Source organism: Elephas maximus, chromosome 12, assembly GCF_024166365.1.
Source record: "Elephas maximus indicus isolate mEleMax1 chromosome 12, mEleMax1 primary haplotype, whole genome shotgun sequence".
Classification (NCBI taxonomy): Eukaryota; Metazoa; Chordata; class Mammalia; order Proboscidea; family Elephantidae; genus Elephas; species Elephas maximus.
Genome location: NC_064830.1, coordinates 53292246 through 53314417, shown reverse-complemented (window position 1 = coordinate 53314417; position 22172 = coordinate 53292246). Strand labels below are relative to the sequence as shown.

General features: G+C 39.4%; 1 protein-coding gene across 1 annotated transcript in view; it reads right to left on the bottom strand.

The window, feature by feature from the left end:
- Positions 1 to 2959: 2959 nt before the first annotated feature.
- TMOD3 (tropomodulin 3) overlaps positions 2960 to 22172 on the bottom strand; it is a 76366-nt gene continuing 57153 nt past the window's right edge. The window contains exons 7-10 of the mRNA XM_049904830.1: positions 20641 to 20748; positions 17910 to 18053; positions 16205 to 16349; positions 2960 to 6344 (exon numbers count right to left, since the gene is read on the bottom strand). Coding sequence (XP_049760787.1) covers positions 6310 to 6344; positions 16205 to 16349; positions 17910 to 18053; positions 20641 to 20748 — 432 coding nt within the window. The 3' untranslated portion in view covers positions 2960 to 6309. The remainder of the gene's footprint in view (positions 6345 to 16204; positions 16350 to 17909; positions 18054 to 20640; positions 20749 to 22172) is intronic.

Genomic DNA, 22172 nt, shown 5'->3' with positions numbered 1-22172 from the left:
GTTTTTGTTTGAGTCCTAGTTGTTTGATATTTCCTGTATTACTTTCCTGAATTCTTCCATTGTTTTGTCTGTCTTTTCCATGATCTTGTCTATTTTTTTCCTTATTTTTGCCTTCATTTTCCTTCATCTGTTGGAGAATCCTGAATATTAGAGTTTTGAATTCCTTATCAGGTAGTTCCAGTGCCTTTTTTTCTAGTAGAAGGTTATCTGTTGTTTTATTTGGTCGCTTTTCGGAGCCACCCTCTCCTATTTTTTGTTTTGATAGGGATTGTCTGTCTCCAGACTTGCAGGAATTACTTTATTGATTATAGATTTTTTTCATCCTGCTTTTTTATTTGGTTATAGCTGGGCAGGCGGACTGGACATGTTTTGTTGCTTACTCGCCTGTATGCATGATACTTCTCATCACCATGACCAGGTGATCAGGGCTGGTCACTCAGCTATTGTGCTGCAGGGCAGGTCCAGGGGGGTGGAGTGGTGGGGATGGGTAGATTGCAGCATGAATTGGGGGTAATGGGGCAAGGCTGGGGGGCAGTGCAGGGCAGGATCCGGGGGACTGAGTTGGTACCTCTCGGGGGTGTGGCACTTGGTGTACATAGGCAGGAGTGAAAGGAAAGAATGTGCTGTGCAGAGTTAAGTGGGTGGGTGAAAGAAAACAAAAGCAAAACAAATGGAAAAAAAGCAATGAATGAAGTCATATAAATAAAAATAAGAGGAAAAAAGTAAAGAAGCAGCACAGTTGTATTCAGCAGATGGGGGCAGGGCAGACTCAGTGAGCCCTGTGCTGGTGGCTCTCTAGCCGAGTGGCGTAGACTGGCTTGTTGAGGAGGGGCATGGTTGGTGCACAGGGCTAGGTGGGCAGGGGAAATTAAAGAGGGGAAAAAGAGAGAACAAAAAATAAAAACAGCAACCACAAAAAAAATATATAGTGGTTGTGGAACTGGCTGTTGGGGGTGGGGCAGAATTGGGGTGGTGGCGAGTTGATGTCTCTCTCAACAGGTGGCACAGCACAGCCTGTCAGGAAGGGGCAGAGGCAGCGTCTGGCCTAGGTGGGAAGGAAAAGGAGAAAGATAAAAAATACATCACTGAGGGAACTGGGCTGTGGGAGCAGCACAGACCCGGTGAGGCTGTGTGCCAGAGGATTTCCAGCTGAGCGGTACAGCACAGCCATGCAAGAAGTTGGGGGTGGTGCACAGGGCTGGGTGGATGGGAGAAAGGAAAGGAAGATAGAAGAAACAATAACAAAAAACCAAACAAACAATGGTGCTGAGGGAGCCGATCAGTGACAGCACAGACCCGGGGAGGCCATGCGTAGTGACTCTCCAATCAGAAGGGCTGGATGGGTGCGAGAAAGGAAAGGAGAGACAGAGAAGAAATTGGAAAAAAAAAAAAAATCACAGCCTATCAAGAAGGGGAGAGGATGGCACACAGGGCTAGCTGGGCAGGAGAAAGGAAAGGGAGAGAGAAAGCAACAAAAAAAGCCAAAAAACAATATCAAAAAAACCAACCAACCAACCAAAAGTGGTGCTGAAGAGGCCAGCTGGTGGGGGTGGGGCAGACTCTGGTGGCAAAAAGCTGGCGTCTCTCTGGCCGAGCAACTGTGGACTGTTGGGAAGCAGCAGAGGCTGTGTACAGGGGAAAAGGGTGCGGGGTGGGAAAGTGTGTATCCCTGGTCATTGGATGCCCTGTCTCCTGCTGGCAGCTCCATGAAGTTGGCTTCCCGTTTTCCCTGTGTTCTTTGGTGGCTGTAGTCCAAGATGGTGAATCTGGCCACATTAGCCGGTAAGTGACCTCCACTCTATAGCTCTCCTTGTTCTCTGTGCTGTCAGTGTCTTACTCCATTTGGTGCTTGAATGAGTTTATTCCTTTATTTAGTGGTTAGGGTTCCAGGATTGAGGTTTTATCTGTTTTACTTAGTTTTTCAGGTCTTTGCTGCAGAAGGACAACGTGATGCTTCTGTCTACAGTGCCATGTTGGCTCTAGCCACTATAGCAGGTGTCCTAAATAAAATTCTTTGTCAATAAAGGCTTTCTGAAATACTTAGTGCTGTGGGTTGATTGTATCCCCCCAAAACATATGTTCAAGTACCCCCAGTACCTGTGAATGTGGACTTATCTGGGAATAGGGTCTCTGCAGACATAATCAGTTAATACGAGGTCATACTGGAGCATGGTGGGCTCTAATCCAATGTAACTGGTGTCCTTGTAAAAACAGATGAGACACAGAGGGAAGATGGTGGCAGAGATTGGAGTTACATTATCAGGAGCCAAGTAACGCCTGTGGCTGCCAGAAACTGGAAGAGACAAGGAAGGACCTTCCCCTAGAGCCTTCACAGACAGCCTGGCCCTGCTGACACCCTGAATTCATACTTGTAATTTTGAACACTGTATGAGGCAGTTGTGTAGATGTGTAGACCCAAGACTTCATGCCACTTGTCTGGAAGGAATCACAGATATGCTCCCTGATACATCCATGTGCTCTGTTCTCTTGGGAGCTGTGTTTTTAGTCAATTTATTCAAAAGTGAACCCACTGCCACTGCATTAATTTTGACCCATAGTGATCCTAAAGGACAGAGTAGAACTGTCCACTAGGGTTTCCAAAGCTGTAATATTTATGGAAACAGACTACCACGTCTTTCTCCCACTAAGTGGCTCGTGGATTGGAACCACTGATCTTTCAGGTAGCAGCTGAGCGCTTTTAATCACTCTGCCACTAGGGCTCCTTATTCAAAGTGAAGTGGCCAGTAATAAAGGAGCAGAGTCAGCCTGTATGGAACTTGTAAAGAATGGAAGTGGCTATGGACTCCAGAGAAAGCACAATCTTGGATCTGCCAGGAGGGAACAGTGGTTCCTAATTTTATAGGGAAAAAGTAGGGCAACTATGTAAACACACAGAGCCCAAAATATAAGATTCTATGAAACCCCATGAGTTCTTTCATCTTATTTAAGTACAGTGGAGCATGAATAACATTTTATTGAAACTTTTTTTCTTTTATAATTTTTATCATATAACCAAATTCCCTTTTAAAATGAAAACACATCAGATACTTGGTCAATGAGAAAACATTTTACAATGTTCTATTTACAGGTAACATTTCCAGAGTGCACCATTCACACAAAGCAAGCATGTGGGTGCTCTTACTCAAGTAATGAGAATTTGCAACTGAATGACCAAGATAATGCTCCTTTAAACTCTCTAACAATCTGCTAATTTATTTAACATGAAATGTTTATTTGGTCTTTTAAATGACAGGCATGCTTAGAAAATGTATTTCACCTATACTGTAGACTTCTACTGGAGCCCTGGTGGCTCAGGGGCTAAAAGCTCGGCTGCTAACCAAAAGGTCTGCAGTTTGAATCTACCAGCCGCTCCTCGGAAACTCTATGGGACATTTTTATGAGTAGACTTCTACTAGGCTTTAACTACAACCATATAGCACCAAAATCCATTTTAATAATATCAATATTAGCCATTAATATTAGATTTTTAACACATACGATTTCACGATGACATAATGGAAAAATCAGAACTTTAGATAAGTCTGGATATAAAATTTTATAAAATGGGTAATTAAAAGCTTTTTTAAAAAACAGCAATTTAAAAATGCAAAGAGTATTCTTTTAGATGACCAAGAAAAAAAAAAAAACTCATTGCCGTTGATTCCTACTCACAGTGACCCTATAGGACAGAGTAGAACTGCCCCATATGGTTTCCAAGGAGCACCTGGGGGATTCAAACTGCCAACCTTTTGGCTAGCAGCCACAGCTCTTAACCACTAAGCCACCAGAGTTTCCATAACCAGGTAAGTTTAAATTCATTAGACTACAAATCTCAAGGTCTTAGAAAATCTTTGGTTTAATAATCAAGACTATTTCAAAAGCATACTCTTTTTATTCTGTTACAAAATTTCAGAGCAAGATAAAATACTGAAGGTTCCTAAAAGGTAAAGAGGTACCAGATTTTTAAAGATCAAAGTAAACATCATTTTTCTGCTTTATAATTACAACCCTTGCAAGATTTTCTATATTTAATTGGATGAATGTTCATATTTAAAATTATTTATGAAGAAATGTTTTCATCAATCATATATTTAACTTCCTCATATTTTGAGAAAAGATATTTCCCATAAATATGATACAAAGTTTCAGGCAGGGTCCCATCTACCTATATTGAAAAAAAAAGTATGGGGGGAGGGGGACACACTTATCAATTTAATGAGTTATAGGACAATGCGAGCAAGGAAGCCTGGCTGAAAGTGTGACAACTTTGCCTAGTGTCCTCACAGACCTGCTGCTCCATGTCTGACTCCCAACCCTTTCAGAACTGTGCCATCTCTAAGATCAAGTACAATTCAAAAGTTGTCCATAAAAAAAAAAGGAAAGTAAAAAGAGCTTCGATAACTTGGAAAAAAAAGTCAGCGGCCTACAACTGAAAGGAACAGTGTGAAGTTAAGCTTTGGCCCCTTTAAAACACTGGATACTGATTCAAACAAACACACACACCACAGTTGTGATGAGGGAAACTGTAGCTTGTTCAGCAGGCGTATTCCCAGAGAGCACAAGAAGCTGCCTCAATCATTAGATAAACTGTCCAGCCCAAGCTGGAGTAGCAGACATTTTGTAATTCAATTTCAGAAAGTTAAAAAAAAAATTAACAACGAACTACTGCCCCCACTCTAAAACCAGATTCTCTAAAAAAAAATCTCTGTAAGTGATCCAGCCAGGCCTGAATCTCTGAAGCCAGGATTACTCAGATTCCTTTCCTCCCTATCTTTTTCAGCTGTAAGTGCCTCGGCCATCTCCTGCTTCAAAGGCTGCCCTGAGATGGGGCTTGGATACAAGTCTGAACCCTCCATGATAGCACGGATTCTGGAGTCTCATAATGGTCTTCCCACCACAGAACTCTGTTGAATTGTTTCCTTTAATACTTTGGCAACAGGAAAGCTATTTTCGTTATAAGGAATTACTTTTACACAATATGGATAAAAATATACAAGTTGAAAGGAAACGTATTAAAAATCAGACTTGTGAAGAACGGCAGTTTTCCTTATTGGTTGGAAAATTTGTAGTAGTGATTACATACTGTTTCTCCAATTCTGCACTGCATGTAGGAAATTCCCACTACACTGTGCAACAGTAGGCAATGTATACACACACCAGTTTCTAACTTACTTACAGTAACCAGTTTAAATGACCTTTTTGTAAGCTTCTCAGAAAACTCTACCACGTTTATTATCTTTGATTTGATGTGTTTAACAATAGCTTTCTTTTTTCACCCTAAATAAGAGTTGGCTGTATGCCTTTTTACAGGGAAGAAAATAGCTTTCTACTCAGATACTTTTTACTATTAGCTTTCATAAAATTTAGTAATGCCCACATTATCAAAATGAAAAACTGTAATAAAGTTAGACATAACCATACTTCTAAACAAAGTATGTAACCTGGCAAAGCTGATGACTTAGATTTAAAAAAAAAAAAAAAAATCTAGGTGTTGCTGAGACCTATCAGGTAAGTACAGTGACCTGGACTGCATTGAAGACTGTTTTCTCCCTCTTGAGGCCTGCTTCTGCAGTTAAACATGACCATATTTTAAGCCATCTGTTTTAAAATCCGAGGAGCCCTGTGGCACAGTAGTTAAGCGCTCAGCTGCTAACCACAAGGTTGATGGCTCAAACCCACCAGCCGCTCTGTGGGAGAAAGATTTGACAGTCTGCTTCTGTAAAGATTACAGGCTTGTAAACCCTATGGGGCAGTTCTACTCTGTCCTATAGGGTTGCTATGAGTCAAAATCAACTCGAAGGCAATGCTTTTTTTTTTTTTTTTTAATCCTGGCATTTTGTTCTCTTGAACACCCTTGCCAAGTTCACATATTTTACAAAGTAGAAAATTCTCCAGGTCACAGATAAAGGAAAGCTTTTAGGTACTTCATACCTAAAAAGAGAAACAGCAATTTTGGTATCAGCAGTGTCCCTTTTTGATTTAAAAAAGATCGGTCCTCAAAATGTTCAAATTCTTCTACATAAATGACTTCTGAAACTTTTTTACAATTGCATATTTTTACCCAAGATTCATCATAAGCTATTCAATTTAGCTAAAATTGATTTTAGCAGGAAGTTGAAATAATTTTTAAAAATGTAACAGATCACCTGCTATTGATTTTACTATTTGAAATTGGTAACAACTAGAATAAAGATACATATAGTTAAAAAAAAAGTTTCCAGTCTTTTCCCTTCTACCCAGGAAAATTTTATATCTGCTATAAGCCCTTGCGATCTTCTGAAGTCTTCCAAAGATTATATCCCGGCCGACTTACTGGTGGTCTCCTTCAATTCGTCTCTTGCGAACTGTGAGAAAAATATAAGAAAATACATTAGAAATCCTATTAGTTTTTACCATTGTTAACTTGCTGCTAACAACCAGGCTTCTGCATAATCTATTTACAGTTGTACAAAAATGAAATTTCCAGACCACATGACCATTAAAAAAAAAAAATTCTTCATCATACATCACTGTAATTTACCTGTTGAGAACTGAAGGGCTTCAAAATAAGAACTATACATCATAAAATCATGGATGGACACTTATGCTTATATAAGAACAACATCCAAAATCTAAAATATAGACTGGTCAGTAATTAAAAAAAAAAATTTTTTTTTTTCAGTAATTATCCTTTAGTCATTGTGCCTATATAATTTTCCTGTTAAAAAAAGATTAATAAATTACTGTATTAAATTTTAAAAAGACCTTCAGGTATTTGGAATTAGAAAATATTGAAGTAACTATTTGCATGCTCTTCTGATTAGACACTACAATGGATTTGCTTAGTCTATGAAAGAACATATCAAAAACATTTTTTGTCATTTTTAAAGGTAAGTGACTTGCTACTGCTTTCCAAATTTTCCTTCTCTTGTCTCCTACAAAATGAACTGGTTCAGGGCTTTGAAAAACAACAAATGCAAAGTAATGAACATCTTAGACCCTGGTAATGTTGTAAGGTCATTTCTGCTTCTATAAATTTGGGCCAGCTAAGTGGCTCAGCTCAGCTGACAGAATAAAGATAGGTGCCTATGTCTGAGGACCTATCCCCATCCATCTTTCCACAGACTGGTGACCTCAAAGCACTAGGCTGTGCTCACTAGTAGCAGTGCAAGGCCTTCGGCTTCATGATCTAGCTTCCTTCACCCTTCAACCTATCAATCATCAGAGAGAATCTGCTGCGAACCACCAATTCAGGGCTCCTCAGCGTTGTGGCCAACTCCTATTTAGAGAGGCAGTGTACTACAGAACAAAAAGTACAGGTTCTGGAGTCAGCGGCAGAGTGTGAATCATGAGTCTGCCACTTTTTTGTAGTGTACCACCAGCCGCTCCTGGGGAGAAAGATGTGGCAGTCTGCTTCTGTAAAAATTTGTCCTGGAGAAGCCAACTCTTCAGACAGGGATTGGACTGGACTATAAGATAGAAAATGATACTGGTGACGAGTTGAGCTTCTTGGCTCAAGTAGACGCCTGAGACTATGTGAGAAACTCCTGTCTGGAGGCAAGATGAGAAGGCAGAGGGGGACAGAAGCTGGCTGAATGGACACGGGGAACAGAGGGAAGAGAGGAGGAGTGTGCTGTCTTATTAGGGAGAGAGCAGCTAGGAGTACATAGCAAGGTATTAGTAAGTTTTTGTATGAGAGACTGACTTGATTTGTAAACTTTCACTTAAAGCACAATTAATTAATTAATTAAAAAAATTAGTCTTCAGCTCTGGAACAGAACAGCAACATCTGTACTTCATGGCCATGCAATTAAAGACACACTAACCTGCTTAGTGCAGTAGAGAACACAGTGAGCATTCACTGAAGAATACTACACGTCACCATCACATGCCACAGAGGTGGTTACGACATGGTTCTGAGGCCCTGGTCAGCCATCTTTCTAAAGCTACCAAAGTCATTTAGTTATTACAGTTAGAGGACTTGCATTTATGGGTTATTAATTTTTATATGCTTCCCAATAACTTCCTCTGTTTAAGTTATTGGTCTATTAATTTTCTACTCTTTTCTGTCTATGGAAGCAAGTAGGAAAGCAGCTGCCTCTTTGTTCAGCCAGAACAGACTGCCTGGCAGTGAAATGAAAAGCCAACAGGCACACCTGGCCTCTGGCCCAGATGCTCTGTTCTTGGCTATCCAGACCGCTGGCTTTGGTCTGCTGGCCTTCAATAGGACGAGGCTAGACATGTAGGTGATGTGCACTAATGCTTTTCCAGCCATTAGCTGGGTGTTAACCAGGAAAAACAAACAACAAGCAGGAACTCTAGAGTACCAAGTCCCCCTGGACATTTTTATAATTCTCTAATCAAGTTCACCCGACTCTAATTTTAGCCCATTTTAACAAAGAACAAGTGTCATGTGTTTACTGAAATATTAAGGAGAAAAAAACAAATGGTGACCTCAAACCCAAACTTATTTCATGTACATCATTAAGGTGATGGTGACATGTAGTATTCTTCAGTGAATGCTCACTGTGTTCTCTACTGCACTAAGCAGGTTAGCGTGTCTCTCATTGCACGGCCATGAAGTACAGATGTTGCTGTTCTCCTGTTCCAGAGCTGAAATATAGAAAAATATCTGAAAAATATAGAAAAATCTTAAAGGCAAACCAGATAAATTCTTTAGGTAAGAAGATTTCGAAGAAAATTTTAGATTGCAGCAGGGTTTGAATGTTGCGGCAGACCATTTCACACATTAAATATATGTTATTAAAAACACATAAACACAATCTATAGGACAGAGTGCAACAAAGTTGTACAAAACTGTGGTTAGCTAGTGTAAAGGTAATACCATGAGACCCAGAGTTCAATGGAATATTGCATGTGTGCCATACAACCTCTTGGCTGCTATAACTGTGATACTTCTTAGCTGGAGAGATGTAGAGTATGTAGAATTATTTCAACCAACAGCTGAGACTAAGAACACAATGAGACAGGGAAGACATCAAAATCGGAGTACTAAAGACCTGATGTAGACCAATTTGCAAGGTGAAGAAAAGTTATATGCCCAAGAGATTCTGTGCAAGGTTCCAGTGTTATTCTCTGATATTTCTTTTGAGTTGCCACATATCAGGCTGCTGAAACCTTTGAGGAGGAAAATGTGGTCTTCACCTTGCCTCTTCATCTAAAGGCAGAAATCAGAATGGAGGGCTGAAAAAAATCAAGCGTGAGTGGATGGTGACCTGCTGTTGCTGTGAGGACAACATAGCAGAGAAAGATGGGGGCAAAGAGCCATTTCTGGTTCCTCCTTCTCACTTGGTGCTTACTTATTAACCTTCCAGCAATTCCTCAGTTCACACTATAGATAAGAGCTTATGAATTTTGCCCTATTAACAATACTTTAGGTGTGGTCTAATTTTTTTCTAAAACTCACTCTACTGGTATAAATTCCCAACACTTATTTGCAATTAACTAATCATGATGGATAATCATGATGGAAACCCTGGTGGCATAGTTGTTAAGAGTTTGGCTGTTAACCAAAAGGTCAGCAGTTCGAATCCACCAGGTGCTCCTTCGAAACCCTATGGGACAGTTCTACTCTGTCCTATAGGGTTGGTATGAGTTGGAATCGGCTCAACGGGGTTTGGGTTTTTTTAATCATGATTAGTTAATTGCAAATAAGTCCTAAGTAATCTCATTTTCTTTCTATCTCTAAAAGAGTAATGTTGCTGTTATTGGTGTTAGCTGTTGTCAAGTAGATTCCAATTCATGGTGACCCCATGTGTGCAGAGTAGAACTGCTCCATAGAATTTTTAAAGTTGTGATCTTTAAGAAGCAGATGGCCAGGCCTGTCTTCCAAGACACCTCTGGGTGGGTTTGAACCACAAACCTCTCAGCTAGTAGTGGCTATTTGCAGCACCCAGAAACCACAGTAATAGGTATAGCTTTTGTGAAATATCATTTTAATCATGCATTCAGTGGCCTATAATTGCTCTCAAATGCCCCCCACCAACAAGCCGAAGAAATCTAAATTTATTACCATGTAATCTGGGGGCCTTCTACCAAGTCTCCCTCTTAGTCTGTTGCTATCACCTTTTATCCTGTTAAGTTTATTCTGGACCTGTCACCATGCTATGAGAGTCAGTTCTCAAAATCTGCAAGTTTCCCTTTGCATAAAAGACTTGTTTGCTCCCAAAGTGATCTACAGGTATAATGCAATTCCGACTCAAATACCAACAGCATTCTTTAACAAGAAGGAAAAACTAATCACCAGCTTTATATGGAAAGGAAAGAGGCCCCAGATAAACAAAGCATTATTGAAGAAAAAGAACAAAGTAGGAGGCCTCACGCTACCTGATCTTATACCCACTGCCGTCAAGTCAATTCCGACTCATAGCAACCCTATAGGACAGAGTAGAACTGCCCCGTAGCTTCCAAGGAGTGCCTGGTAGATTCGGATTTGAACTGCCGACCTTTTAGTTAGCAGCCGTAGCAATTAATCACTACGCCACCAGGGTTTCCAACCTGATCTTAGAACCTACTATATAGCCACAGTACTCAAAACAGCCAGGTACCGGTACAACGACAGATACATAGACCAATGGAATAGAATCAAGAACCCAGACATAAATCTATCCACCTATGGTAAGCTGGGAAACCCTGGTGGCATAGTGCTTAAGAGCTACAGCTGCTAACCAAAAAGGTTGGCAGTTGGAATCTACCAGGTGCTTCTTGGAAACGTTATGGGGCAGTTCTACTCTGTCCTATAGGGTTGCTATGAGTTGGAATTGACTAAACGGCAGTGAGTTTGGGTTTGGTTATGGTCAGCTGATCTTTGACAAAGGACCAAAGTCCATTAAATGGGGAAAAGACAATCTTTTTTAATAAATAGTGCTGGCAGAACTGGATGTCCATCTGTAAAACAATGAAACAGGATCATAGCTCACACCATACACAAAACTAACTCAAAATGGATCAAAAACCTAAATATAAAACCTAAAATGATAAAGGCCCTAGAAAAAAAAAAACAGGGACAACACTAGGGATCCTAATACATGGCATAAATACAATACAAACCATAACTAACAGTGCATGAACATCAGAAGATAACTGGGGTCTCCTAAAAATTAAACACATGTTCATCAAAAGACTTCACCAAAAGAGTAAAAAGAGAACCTACAGACTGGGAATAAATTTTTGGCTACGACATATCTGACAAGGGTCTAATCTCTAAAATCTGTAGACTACTTCAACACCTCCACACCAAAAAGACAAATACTCCAATTAAAAAATGGGCAAAGGATATGAACAGACACTTCACCAAAGAAGACATTCAGGTAGCTACAGATACATGAGCAAATGCTTGTAATCATTAGCCACTAAAAAACAAAAACAAAAAACTCGTTGCCATTGAGTCGATTCCGATCAGCCATTAGAGAAATGCTCACCACAACATTACTGGCATGAATCAAAAAAACCCCAGAAAATAACAAATATTGTAGAGGCTGCAGGAGATTGGAATGTTTATGTACTACTGGTGGAAAAATGATATGGTGCCTCCTTAAAAAGCTAGAAATACCATAAAATCCAGCAATCCCACTCCTAGGAATATATCCTAGAGAAATAAGAGCCGTAGACCGAACAGACATATGTACACCCATGTTCAAGCAGCATTATTCATTCTTCATTAGCAAAAAGATGGAAACAATCGAAGTGCCCATCAACAGATGAATGGATAAACAAACTATGGTACATATACACAACGGAATCCTATGCAATGATAAAGAACAATGATGAATTCATGCAACATCTCACAACATGGATGAATCTGGAGGGCATTATGCTAACTGAAATTAGTCAATCACAAAAGGACAAACACTGTATGAGACCACTATTATAAAAACTCAAGAAAAGGTTTACACACAGAAAAAACAATCTTTGATGGTTAAGAGGGAGGGGAGGGATAGGAAGGGGAAATCACTAACTACCTAGTTGCTGTTGTTAGGTGCTTTTAGTTGGTTCCAACCCATAGTGACCCTATAGGACAGAGTAGAACTGCCCCATAGTTTCCAAGGAGCAGCTAGTAGATCTGAACTGTTGACCTTTTGGTTAGCAGCTGAGCTCTTAACCACTATGCCACCAGGGCTCCAACTAGATAGTAGACAAGTGTTAACTTTGTTGAAGAAAAAGACAATACAAAATATAAGGTAAGTCAGCACAACTTGACCAAGGCAAAGTCACAGAAACTTCCTAGACACACCTAGACACCTTGAGGGAGTGAATTACTGGGGCTGAGGGCTGGGGACTATAATCTTGGAGGACACCTAGGTCAAATGGCATAAAAACCAAACCCACTGCCATCAAGTCACTTTTAACTCATAGCGACCCTATAGGGCAGAGGAGAACTGCCCCATAGGATTTCCAAGGCTGTAGAAAATGTTCTACATTCTACTTTGGTGAGTAACGTCTAGAGTCTTATAAGCTTTCGAGTAGCCATCTAAGATACATATATTGGTCCCATCCTGTCCAGAGCAAAGGAAGATGAAGAAAACCAAAAACACAAGGAAAATACTAGTCCAAAGGATTAACGAACCACATGAACCACAGCCTCCATTAGTCTGAACCCAGAAGAACTAGACAGTGCCCGGCTACCACAATGGTTCTGACAGAGATCACAATAGAGGTCCCGGATAGATCGGGAGAAAGACGTAGAACATAATTCAAAAAATTCACACACACACACACACGACCAGACTTACTGGTCTGACAGAGACTGGAAGAACCTACGGTCCCCAGACACCCTGCTCACTCAGAACTGAAGCCACTTCCAAAGCCCACTTTTCAGACAAAGATTAGACAAGCCTATGAAACAATTAAAAAAAAATTTTTTTTTTTTTTTTAATGAAACAAACAATAATAACACATGTGAGGAACATGTTTCTTAGCTCAATCAATTTTAGGAGACCAAATGGGCAACACTTGCCCCAAAACAAATACAAGAAGGCAGGAAGGGACAGACAGGAAAACTGGATGAATGGACACGGGAACCCAGGGTGTAAACGGAAAGGGAGAGAGTGCTGACATGTTGCAGGGATTACAACCAATATCACAAAACAATTTGTGTATAAATTTTTGAATGAAAAACTAACTTGGGCCATAAGCTTTCACTAAAAACAAAAAACCTAGTGAGAATGCAGTGTGAAAAAAAAAATTAAAAAGCAAAATAGAAGAAAATAAAAACTTGTTTGCTCCCAGCTTCAACTTTTATCCACACAATTCCTCACTCCAGGAATGTCCTTTCTTATTCTCATTTCATGCCTGAGACCCATGTCTGAAAACCTAGTTCGGCCTAGAATGACACAGCTTGAAAGGGAGTCTATAGACTTACTAGTACAAAGTTGTCTTTCTCTCAATTCTGTGTTAGAGCACAACGTCTCCAACAAAGCCTCCCTGTCCTCTCTATTACATACTGCTGCAGAGCCCTGGTGGCGCAGTGGTTAAGTGTTTGGCTGCTAACCAAAAGTCAGCAGTTCAAATCCACCACCTACCCCTTGGAAACCCTATGGGGCAGTTATACTCTGTCCTATTGGGTCACTGTGAGTTGGAATCGACTTGATGGCAACAGGTTTTTTTTTTTGGTGTATGTCAGGCATGGTTTTAAGAGAGTTGAGGATTCAACAGATGGACATGGCACCTGCCCTCAAAAACTTTACAGTTTCTGAAAACGGAGTATTAAAATGAAGTATGACTAACTTACTAAGTAAAAAGGCAATTTAAAAAGTGTGACAAATATGAGAAGTATAGGGCACGTGGGGGCACACCTGCTGAAAGTGTACAACAATGATAAACTCAGGGAGTCAAACACCCATTTGAAATTGGAGAAATAAGCCAGTGTATCACCAAGTGTGAGCCACCTAGAGCAGAAGCAGCTATCTGTTAAAAGTCCCAATGCCCAAATCCCACCTTAAATCAACTAAATCATAATCTCGAAGGGAAGGAGGCCCAATAATCTGTATGTTTTTAAAGCTCTCCAATTATTTTTTTTGAAGTTCAAACTTGAGAAACACTTCTAAAAAGTAAAATTAAACACTTGAAGGAAAAAATGCTAGGTAATTAGTGAACCAATACTAAAACAATTCCTATGACTTTGCAAAATACATCTAGAATTAACAATACACCACACGTGGGCACATACACACCCCCAGTCCCCCAATTTTTCTCTTTCAAAAAGCAAGATGCTAAAATCTTCTTTGGGAAACTACGGTCATACAAAAGACAGAAAGGGTTTGAACTAGTATTTTTCAGTGATCTGGATTAAAGGAATAAAGCTGTATTTTTCCTGCTTCAAAAACTTTTAAAGAATGCCAACTCAAATATGGCTGAAGTTTAAAAGAACTGCACCGCTTTGAAATGTTCCTCCCTTTGAGAGTCTTATTTTTAATTTTTGTTTAAAATGCATCTTTTAAAATACTTCAATGACAAAAACCACAACCTAAAAGAGTGGACTTTTGGAAACATGCAGAAACAAAATTATAAGCACTATATTCTTTAACTGAGCTTTGGCTGAAAACTTATTTCAAACAGAAGCCACAAGCCCCAGCAGTTAGACAAGGAAGCATGAAACAGTTGATGACCCTGAGCCAGACGGGCACAGTGAGAAGACAGGCTGCCCTACTGGGCAGTCGTGGCAGGAGATTGGTAAGGCACAAAAAAAAAAAAAAAAAACAAACCCAAACCTGTCGCCATCAAGTTAATTCCGACTCATAGCAGCACTACAGGACAGAGCAGAACTGCCCCATAGGGTTTCCAAGGAGCGGCTGCTGGATTTGAACTGCCAATCTTTTGGTTAGTAGCCAAGCTCTTAACCACTGTGCCACCATGGCTCCATTTACATACCAGTGACTAAAACTTGGGTTAAAGCTATAATTATCCTGTATTTTATCATATAAAACTAAACTTATATCTGAGACTGTTTGATAAAAAGAGCAAAAACTTTCCTATAATGTTGAAATCTTTGTTTTAATAGTTTCGTGGACTAACTTGTAACTAAGAACAAAATAACTGTTATAAGAAACACTTGTTAAAATGTTCGTTTTACACATAATACAGGAGAGGTCAGCACTACTGGGCCAAACCAAAAGCAACTTCCTGAATAAATCGAATGCTTCCAAGGCCAGCGTAGCAGGGGTGGGGGTTTGGGGACCATGGTTTCAGGGGACATCTAAGTCAACTGGCATAATAAAATCTATAAGAAAACATTCTGCATCCCACTTTGGAGAGTGGTGTCTGGGGTCTTAAACACTGCCAAGCAGCCATCTAAGGAGCATCAATTGGTCTCAATCCACCTGGAGCAAGGGAGAATGAAGAACACCAAAGACACAAGGTAATTATGAGCCCAAGAGACAGAAAGGGCCACATAAATCAGAGACTACATCAGCCTGAGACCAGAAGAACCAGATGGTGCCCGGCTACAACCTATGCCTGCCCTGACAGGGAACACAACAGAAAACGCCTGATGGAGCAGGAGAGCAGTGGGATGGAGACCTCAAATTCTCATAAAAAGACCAGACTTAATGGTCTGACTGAGACTAGGACTCCAGAGGTCATGGTCCCCAGACCTTCTGTTAGCCCAAGATAGGAAACATTCCCAAGGCCAACTCTTCAGACACGGATTGGATTGGACTATAAAATAGAAAATGATACTGGTGAGGAGTGGACTTCTTGGATCAAGTAGACACGAGACTATGTGGGCAGCTCCTGTCTGGGGAGGAGATGAGAAGGCACAGGGGGATAGAAGCTGGCTGAATGGACACAGAAATAGAGGGTGGAGAGAAGGAGTGTGCTGTCTCATTAGGGGGAGAGCAACTAGGAGTATATAAAAAAAATAGCAAGGTGTATATAAATTTTTATATGAGAGACTGACTTGATTTGTAAACTTTTACTTTAAAGCACAATAAAAATTAAAAAAAAAATGTTCGTTATAGGAAATTGTTTACTTAAAGTTGTAAAATACGTTTGTCAAAGGAAGTTGATTTTACCCACTCACCTGATGATCACTATCAGCCACTTGAATTTGACTTTAATTTAGTCAGTATAAAGAAAACTATGCAGGTTTTACAAACAACAGCCACGTAATTTCTCTGCTAAAATGTAAAACATAAAAGAAATTCCTCCAGTATATTAGCTTAATAATCCAATTCAGAATCTCAATTTGATACTAGATATATCTTACCCAAGTCGTTGTTTTTTGTTATAGCATCCGCTGCCCTTGTTCGGGGTCCCTGCTGTGTAAACTGATATCCAAATTTAAGGATATTTGTATTTCCCTCAAGCATCTTGGCCATTTCCAATTCTACAGCTGTCCCCAACTGCTGCCTCTAATTAGAATAATTAGAAATAAAGAGTATTAATAAATTAGATCAAAATACTTCTCAAGGAAAGACTAAGACATTCAGGCATATGCTGCTTCTGTTGGTCTTTGAATTTTCCCAATTCTTCAGAACATACATAAAATAAAATTTAAAAGTTCAGTATATGATCACATAGACATCAAAAAAAAATGTAGATTACCACAACGAGATAACACTTCTTACTAGGGTAACTACAATAAAAAAGACAGACAATAACAAGTGTTGGCAAAAATGTGGAAAAATTGGAACCTTCATACACACTGGTGGGTATGCTAAATAGTTCAGCCACTGAAAAAGTTTGACAGTTCCTCAAAAAGTTAAACATAGTTACCATATGACCCAGCAATTCTACTCTTAGGTACACACACAAGAGAAACGAAAATATGTATTTATACAAAAGCTTGTACGTGAATGTTCATAACAGCATTATTCATAATAACCAAAAGGCAGAAACAAATGCCCGTGAACTGATGACTGGATAAACAAAATGTGATCCATCCATATAACAGAGTATTACTCAGCCATAAAAAGGAATGAAGTACTGATATATTCTACAACAAGGACGACTTAAAAACATGCTAAGTGAACAAAGCCATACACAAAAGATCATACTGTATAATTTCATTTATATGAACCATCTAGAATTGGCAAACTCATAGTAACAGAAACTACAATAGCGATTTCCAGGCGTTGGTGAGGGGGTGAAAGAGAAGTAACTGCTAATGGGCATGGGGTTTCTCTGTGGGGTGATGAAAATGTTCTGCAATCAGATAGTGCTGATGGTTGTACAGTGCTACAAATATACTAAAAACCATTGCACTGTACACTTTAAAAGGATAGATTTTATGTGAATTATATCTCAAAAAAAATTTAAATGTAGATTAAGTGGGATTCTGATTAAACTTTTAGACATAATCCTCCTTTTCACCTTCATAGTCTACAAAATTTGCTGACTTCAAAGGACTCAGGGAATAATTTACCAAATATGTGTTTCAGTCAAATATTTATGCTGATTTATTCTAATTAATAACCACTCTAGATGTAAACGTTTCTAACATGTGTGTCTCTGCTGCTTTAGAAGCTCATCTGGGTGTGGGCAACCCCACATGATCATTATGGCTGGACAGAAGACACCCCCTCAGGCTAACCCGGGTATTGGAGCTTGTTGTTCTTTGATTCACCCTCTTCTATTCATCTCCTGTGTGTTTGGGACTGCGACATACAGAGAGTCTACAAAGTGGATCTTGCCATCTAAGAGCTGAAAAATTGGAGGATGGACTGAGTTACCTCAAAAAGTCCTTCTAGTTCAAAATAGCCAGTTATCTAAATTCTCTTACAATTAAAGAAAGCTGCTTTGTATGCATCCTTATTCTAGATGTCCCAAACGTCCTCTCATTCCCTTTCAGCACATCACCTTCCCAAAAGGGTCCCTGAAAGCCCTCTCCGTACCCACCTTTTGAGTCTCCAAGCCCTACACAGCAACAGGGGGCTGTAGCTCCCTCAAAGTTACTGTTATCGATCACTGACCTGGTTGTCGATCTTGAGCTCTGCCAGGGTTTCATTATCTCTTAGAGCATCAAGCAGTGCTAGAATTCCAGCTCCCGTAATAAAGTTGGACTCCATATTTAAACTCTTCAAAGTTTTGTTCACTTTCAGCATATCTGCAAAAGCCTAGAAATTGAAGAAAGTATTTTGAAATTAAAATTTCATACCACCCATGTTGTTACACATTGTAATGCCATAAACAATTTGTATCAATTAACATAACTGTCTTAATGTTTCTCATTAGATTGTTTTAGCTTGACACATTACCTCAAACATCTCACATATATCTACTTTTCATGTGCACTTTGTCACAACTTTTAAGGTTTTTGTCACGTGCAATTCCCGATGTACTGTGGTAACATTCTCTACTCCTATTTACATTCTAATGTTCATTCATACCCTCCATCATGCTTTTTCTCCTCTGTCTCTGACATATTCTCTCAGTTTCTATGTAGGGCCAACTCCATCAACGTCTCTTTGAAACATTTTTCCTTATTTGGGTCCTGGCTTTAGCTAGGTCATTGCAAAGACAAAACGAAGATAAATCACAGACTAATTTCCAAGGCAGGGACCAAAAGGAATGCTTAAGGCAGAAAGATCACAGAGAACTAGAACCAAATGAGCTCAAAGGCTACAGAGAAGAAGAGGCTAACTAACTATTAAAATTCCTCAAGGAATGGCATGTCTTCAATCTGCTTCCATTATAGTTTTCACAGGATCTGGTACAGTTTCAGACATTCAACTCAGTATTTAATGAACACCACATTGATTAAGAGAAGCCTGCAAGTGAGAAGAGGGGTAAAAGACCCGAAAGAGGGAGAGAGAGAGAGGAATATGAGTACATGTGTAAAAGAGCTCCTTAGAGGATCAAAGGCAAGGTTAAACTCTAGAAAACATGGGTAAGATCAAGCTCAAAGTTAAGATTAAAAAAAGGCTGTGGAGGCAGGGATACTAGAAAAGCTTGGGGCAGACATCTACATGCTTGTACTTTCTAGTAGCAGTAATTAGCTATGTGATCTAGAACAAATCCCTTATCCATCCATCTATACATACATTTATTCAAATATAACTGTGTGCCTATTATTTCCTAGGTACTGTTTTAGAGATTTAGAAACACAACATACAACATACAAGTCCCTATCTGATGGAACTAACAATCTAGTGTGTGGGGGAGGTACAAACTATAAACAAGGGAACAAAATGCTGTATCAGTTGGTAAAATGGGCTACAGAGGGGAAAAAAGGCAAAGTAGGATAAACAGGAAATGCTGGGGCTAGGGGTGGGGTTGCTATTTTATATAGGGCTATCTGTAAAGGCCCACCAAGAAAGTGATACTTAAAGACTTGAAAAGTGATAAAGTAAAACTATGTGGAATATCTTTAGGGAGAAAGTTCTAGGAAGACAGAACATCAAGTATTAAGGCCCTGAGTTGGGAGCATGCATGACATGTTTTAGGAAGAGCAAGAAGACTACATGGATGGAGTAGAATGAAAGAGAGGACAAGGTCTCCTCACATAGGGCTTCACAGGGCCACTGGACAAATTCTGATTTTTACTTTTAGTGAGATGGCAAGCTGCTCGAGGGTTCTGAGTACAGGAGTCATGTAATTTGTCTGAACTTGTAACAGAATCACTTTTGATGCTGTACAAAGAATCGGCTTTGGGGTTGGTAAGATGGAAGCAGGCAACTCAATTAGGAAGTTATGGTAACAATTCAGATGAGAGAGTATAGTGGCTTGGACCAGGGTGGGAGTTGTGAAAATGGCAGGAAGCGGTTGGATTCTAGAAATATTTTGAAGATTGAGCTGGATATACATTTAAGGTTGTTTAAAGATGGAAGTCAAGGATGACTCCTTTTTTTTTTTTGGCCTGAGCAAATGAAAGAATAAAGCTGCCACTGAGTGAGGTAGAAAAGAGCATCAGAGAAGCAGGTATGGGGTGTTAGTCAGGGGTTTGGTTTGGTATTTACATATGAGAAGTCTATTAGATACCCAAGTAAAGCTGTTGAGTAGGTAGCTGGATATGAGTATGGAGTTCAGGAAGAGATATGAACTGGAGGCAGTGATCTTGGGAGATGTCAGCAATGCCGACTCTGCATATATACATGATACAGCAACAAAACAGAATGTGTGCGTAAATAGAGAAAAGATAAGGGCCTAGGACCAAGTCCTGGCCCATTCCAATGTTTAGAGGTTGGAGAGATGAGGAGGAACCCGCATGAAGACTTCAGAAGGAATGTTCAGTGAGGTAGGAGAACCAAAGGAAGTGATATCAACTGAAGAAAAGGTGCATGCCATAACCAAGTGGTACACCACAGTAACAGGATAAAGGTCATGATCATCTCAGTAGATAGAGGAAAAGTGTTTGGAAAAAATCCGACACTACAGATCCATAAGTGGAATCCTCTTGCAGATGTTAAAAGAATGGTATAGATCTTTATGTACTGATGTGAGCTCTACCGCTGAGTGAAAAATCAAAGTGCAGAACACCACATATTGCATGACTCTACTCACGCTTTAAAAAAATTCACAAGAAGAAAATACAGGAAAAATTAACACAAAGGTTAGTAAATAACGGATTGCCTAATAGTGAGCTAAAATCAATTGAAAAAAGGAGTAAATCTTGTTCATGAAATCAGAGTTAAAAAAATCAGAGTTTAACCATCACTTTGGTATGTTGTTCAAATACTGATATACCAATAGTACCTTACTTACAATAGCAACAGGGTCATTGCTCCGGGTGGCTGCAAGACTGAAATATTTCACATGAGTGTTGGTTTCCAAAGCCTTGGCAAAATCTTTTAGGGTGGGAATTGGGATATTCTTGAAAGACAATAACATGAAGCATCATTACATCTAAGTTTTTAGGAAATTCAGTTCATATCGTTAGTTGAATATATTTAGACTTATATATTTTTTGCTTTAAAATATACCTAAAAATTACATAAACACACAATAGTTAATCTACTAATGAAAACAACTTGGCCTCCTCCACATCTACTTGACCCCTCTGGTGTGGTGCATGTGTACAAGCTGTCTGTTGCCCCAGAAGAGTACACGTCACCATTTCTCCTGCGTTTAGCTTAAAGAAACACTTGCTATTCTACTTTTTAAAATTACTAGTATTATAATAAGCCAATCCTTGATGATTCAAAGTGGATCTACTTTTCCACAGGGAGAGAGAAGTGGGTACTCAACCTCTAATGAGCATGGTTCCTGATGCAGACAACATATATATAGTTATTGGTCACTTAGTTTAACCTACAAGGTATTAAGAGCGATTAGCCCTAAACTAATGAGGAGAGATACAGAAGGCACTAATTTCTCCTTTTAAAGCCTTCAATTCCCTGTAGCCTGGTCATTTTTAGATCATTACTATTGACTCAGACACAGGGAGATACAGGGACTGAATTTTTTTTTTTTTTACAAATTAAGATTAGTGATCAACTAAGAATATTATTAGCTTTCCCCAAGACCTTCTTCCCCCAGCTCACATGAAGGAACATCCACTAAAGGGGCACAGAAGTCTTACTGCATGTGGTTCATTGGTTTTTGTTATTTCCAGGTGTTCCCCTCCTAATCCAGATAAATCCAGATTTAAAATGAGGAATTTGTAATTAAGCTATTATGCAAGGGCCACTACCTAACAATTTGATTTTATTCTTTAGTAAATAATTATGCCCTCCTAATTCATTTCTTCTTTCCTTAATCCAAGGAAAAGCCCATGCCTAGGCATTTACTCAAGATACATGAAAACATATGTTTGCACAAAAACCTGTATGTGAGTGTTTATGGTGGCTTTATTCATAACTGCCCCAAATGTAACCCAAGTGTCTATTAACTAGTGAATGGGTAAACAAAACAGGATATCCACACAATTGAATGTTATTTGGCAATAAAAAAGAACAAACTTCTGATACACTCAACCACATGGATCAATCTCTAATGCATTATACTAATGAAATCAGAGACAAATGGCTACATACTGTGTGATTTCATTTACATGATGTTCTGGAGAAGGGAAAATGATAGGGCAAGAAAACAGATCATTGGTTGCCAGGAGCCAGGGACGGAAGAAGAGGATAACAGAAAGGGGTAGGAAAGAACTTCTGGGGGTGATGCACATCTCCATCTTGATTGTGGTGGTAGTTAGATGACCATATGCATTTATTTCTCAAAACTTACAGAACTGTACACTAAAAAACCTAAAATAAGACAAAGCCCAAAAAACTAAATGTTCTTAGAAG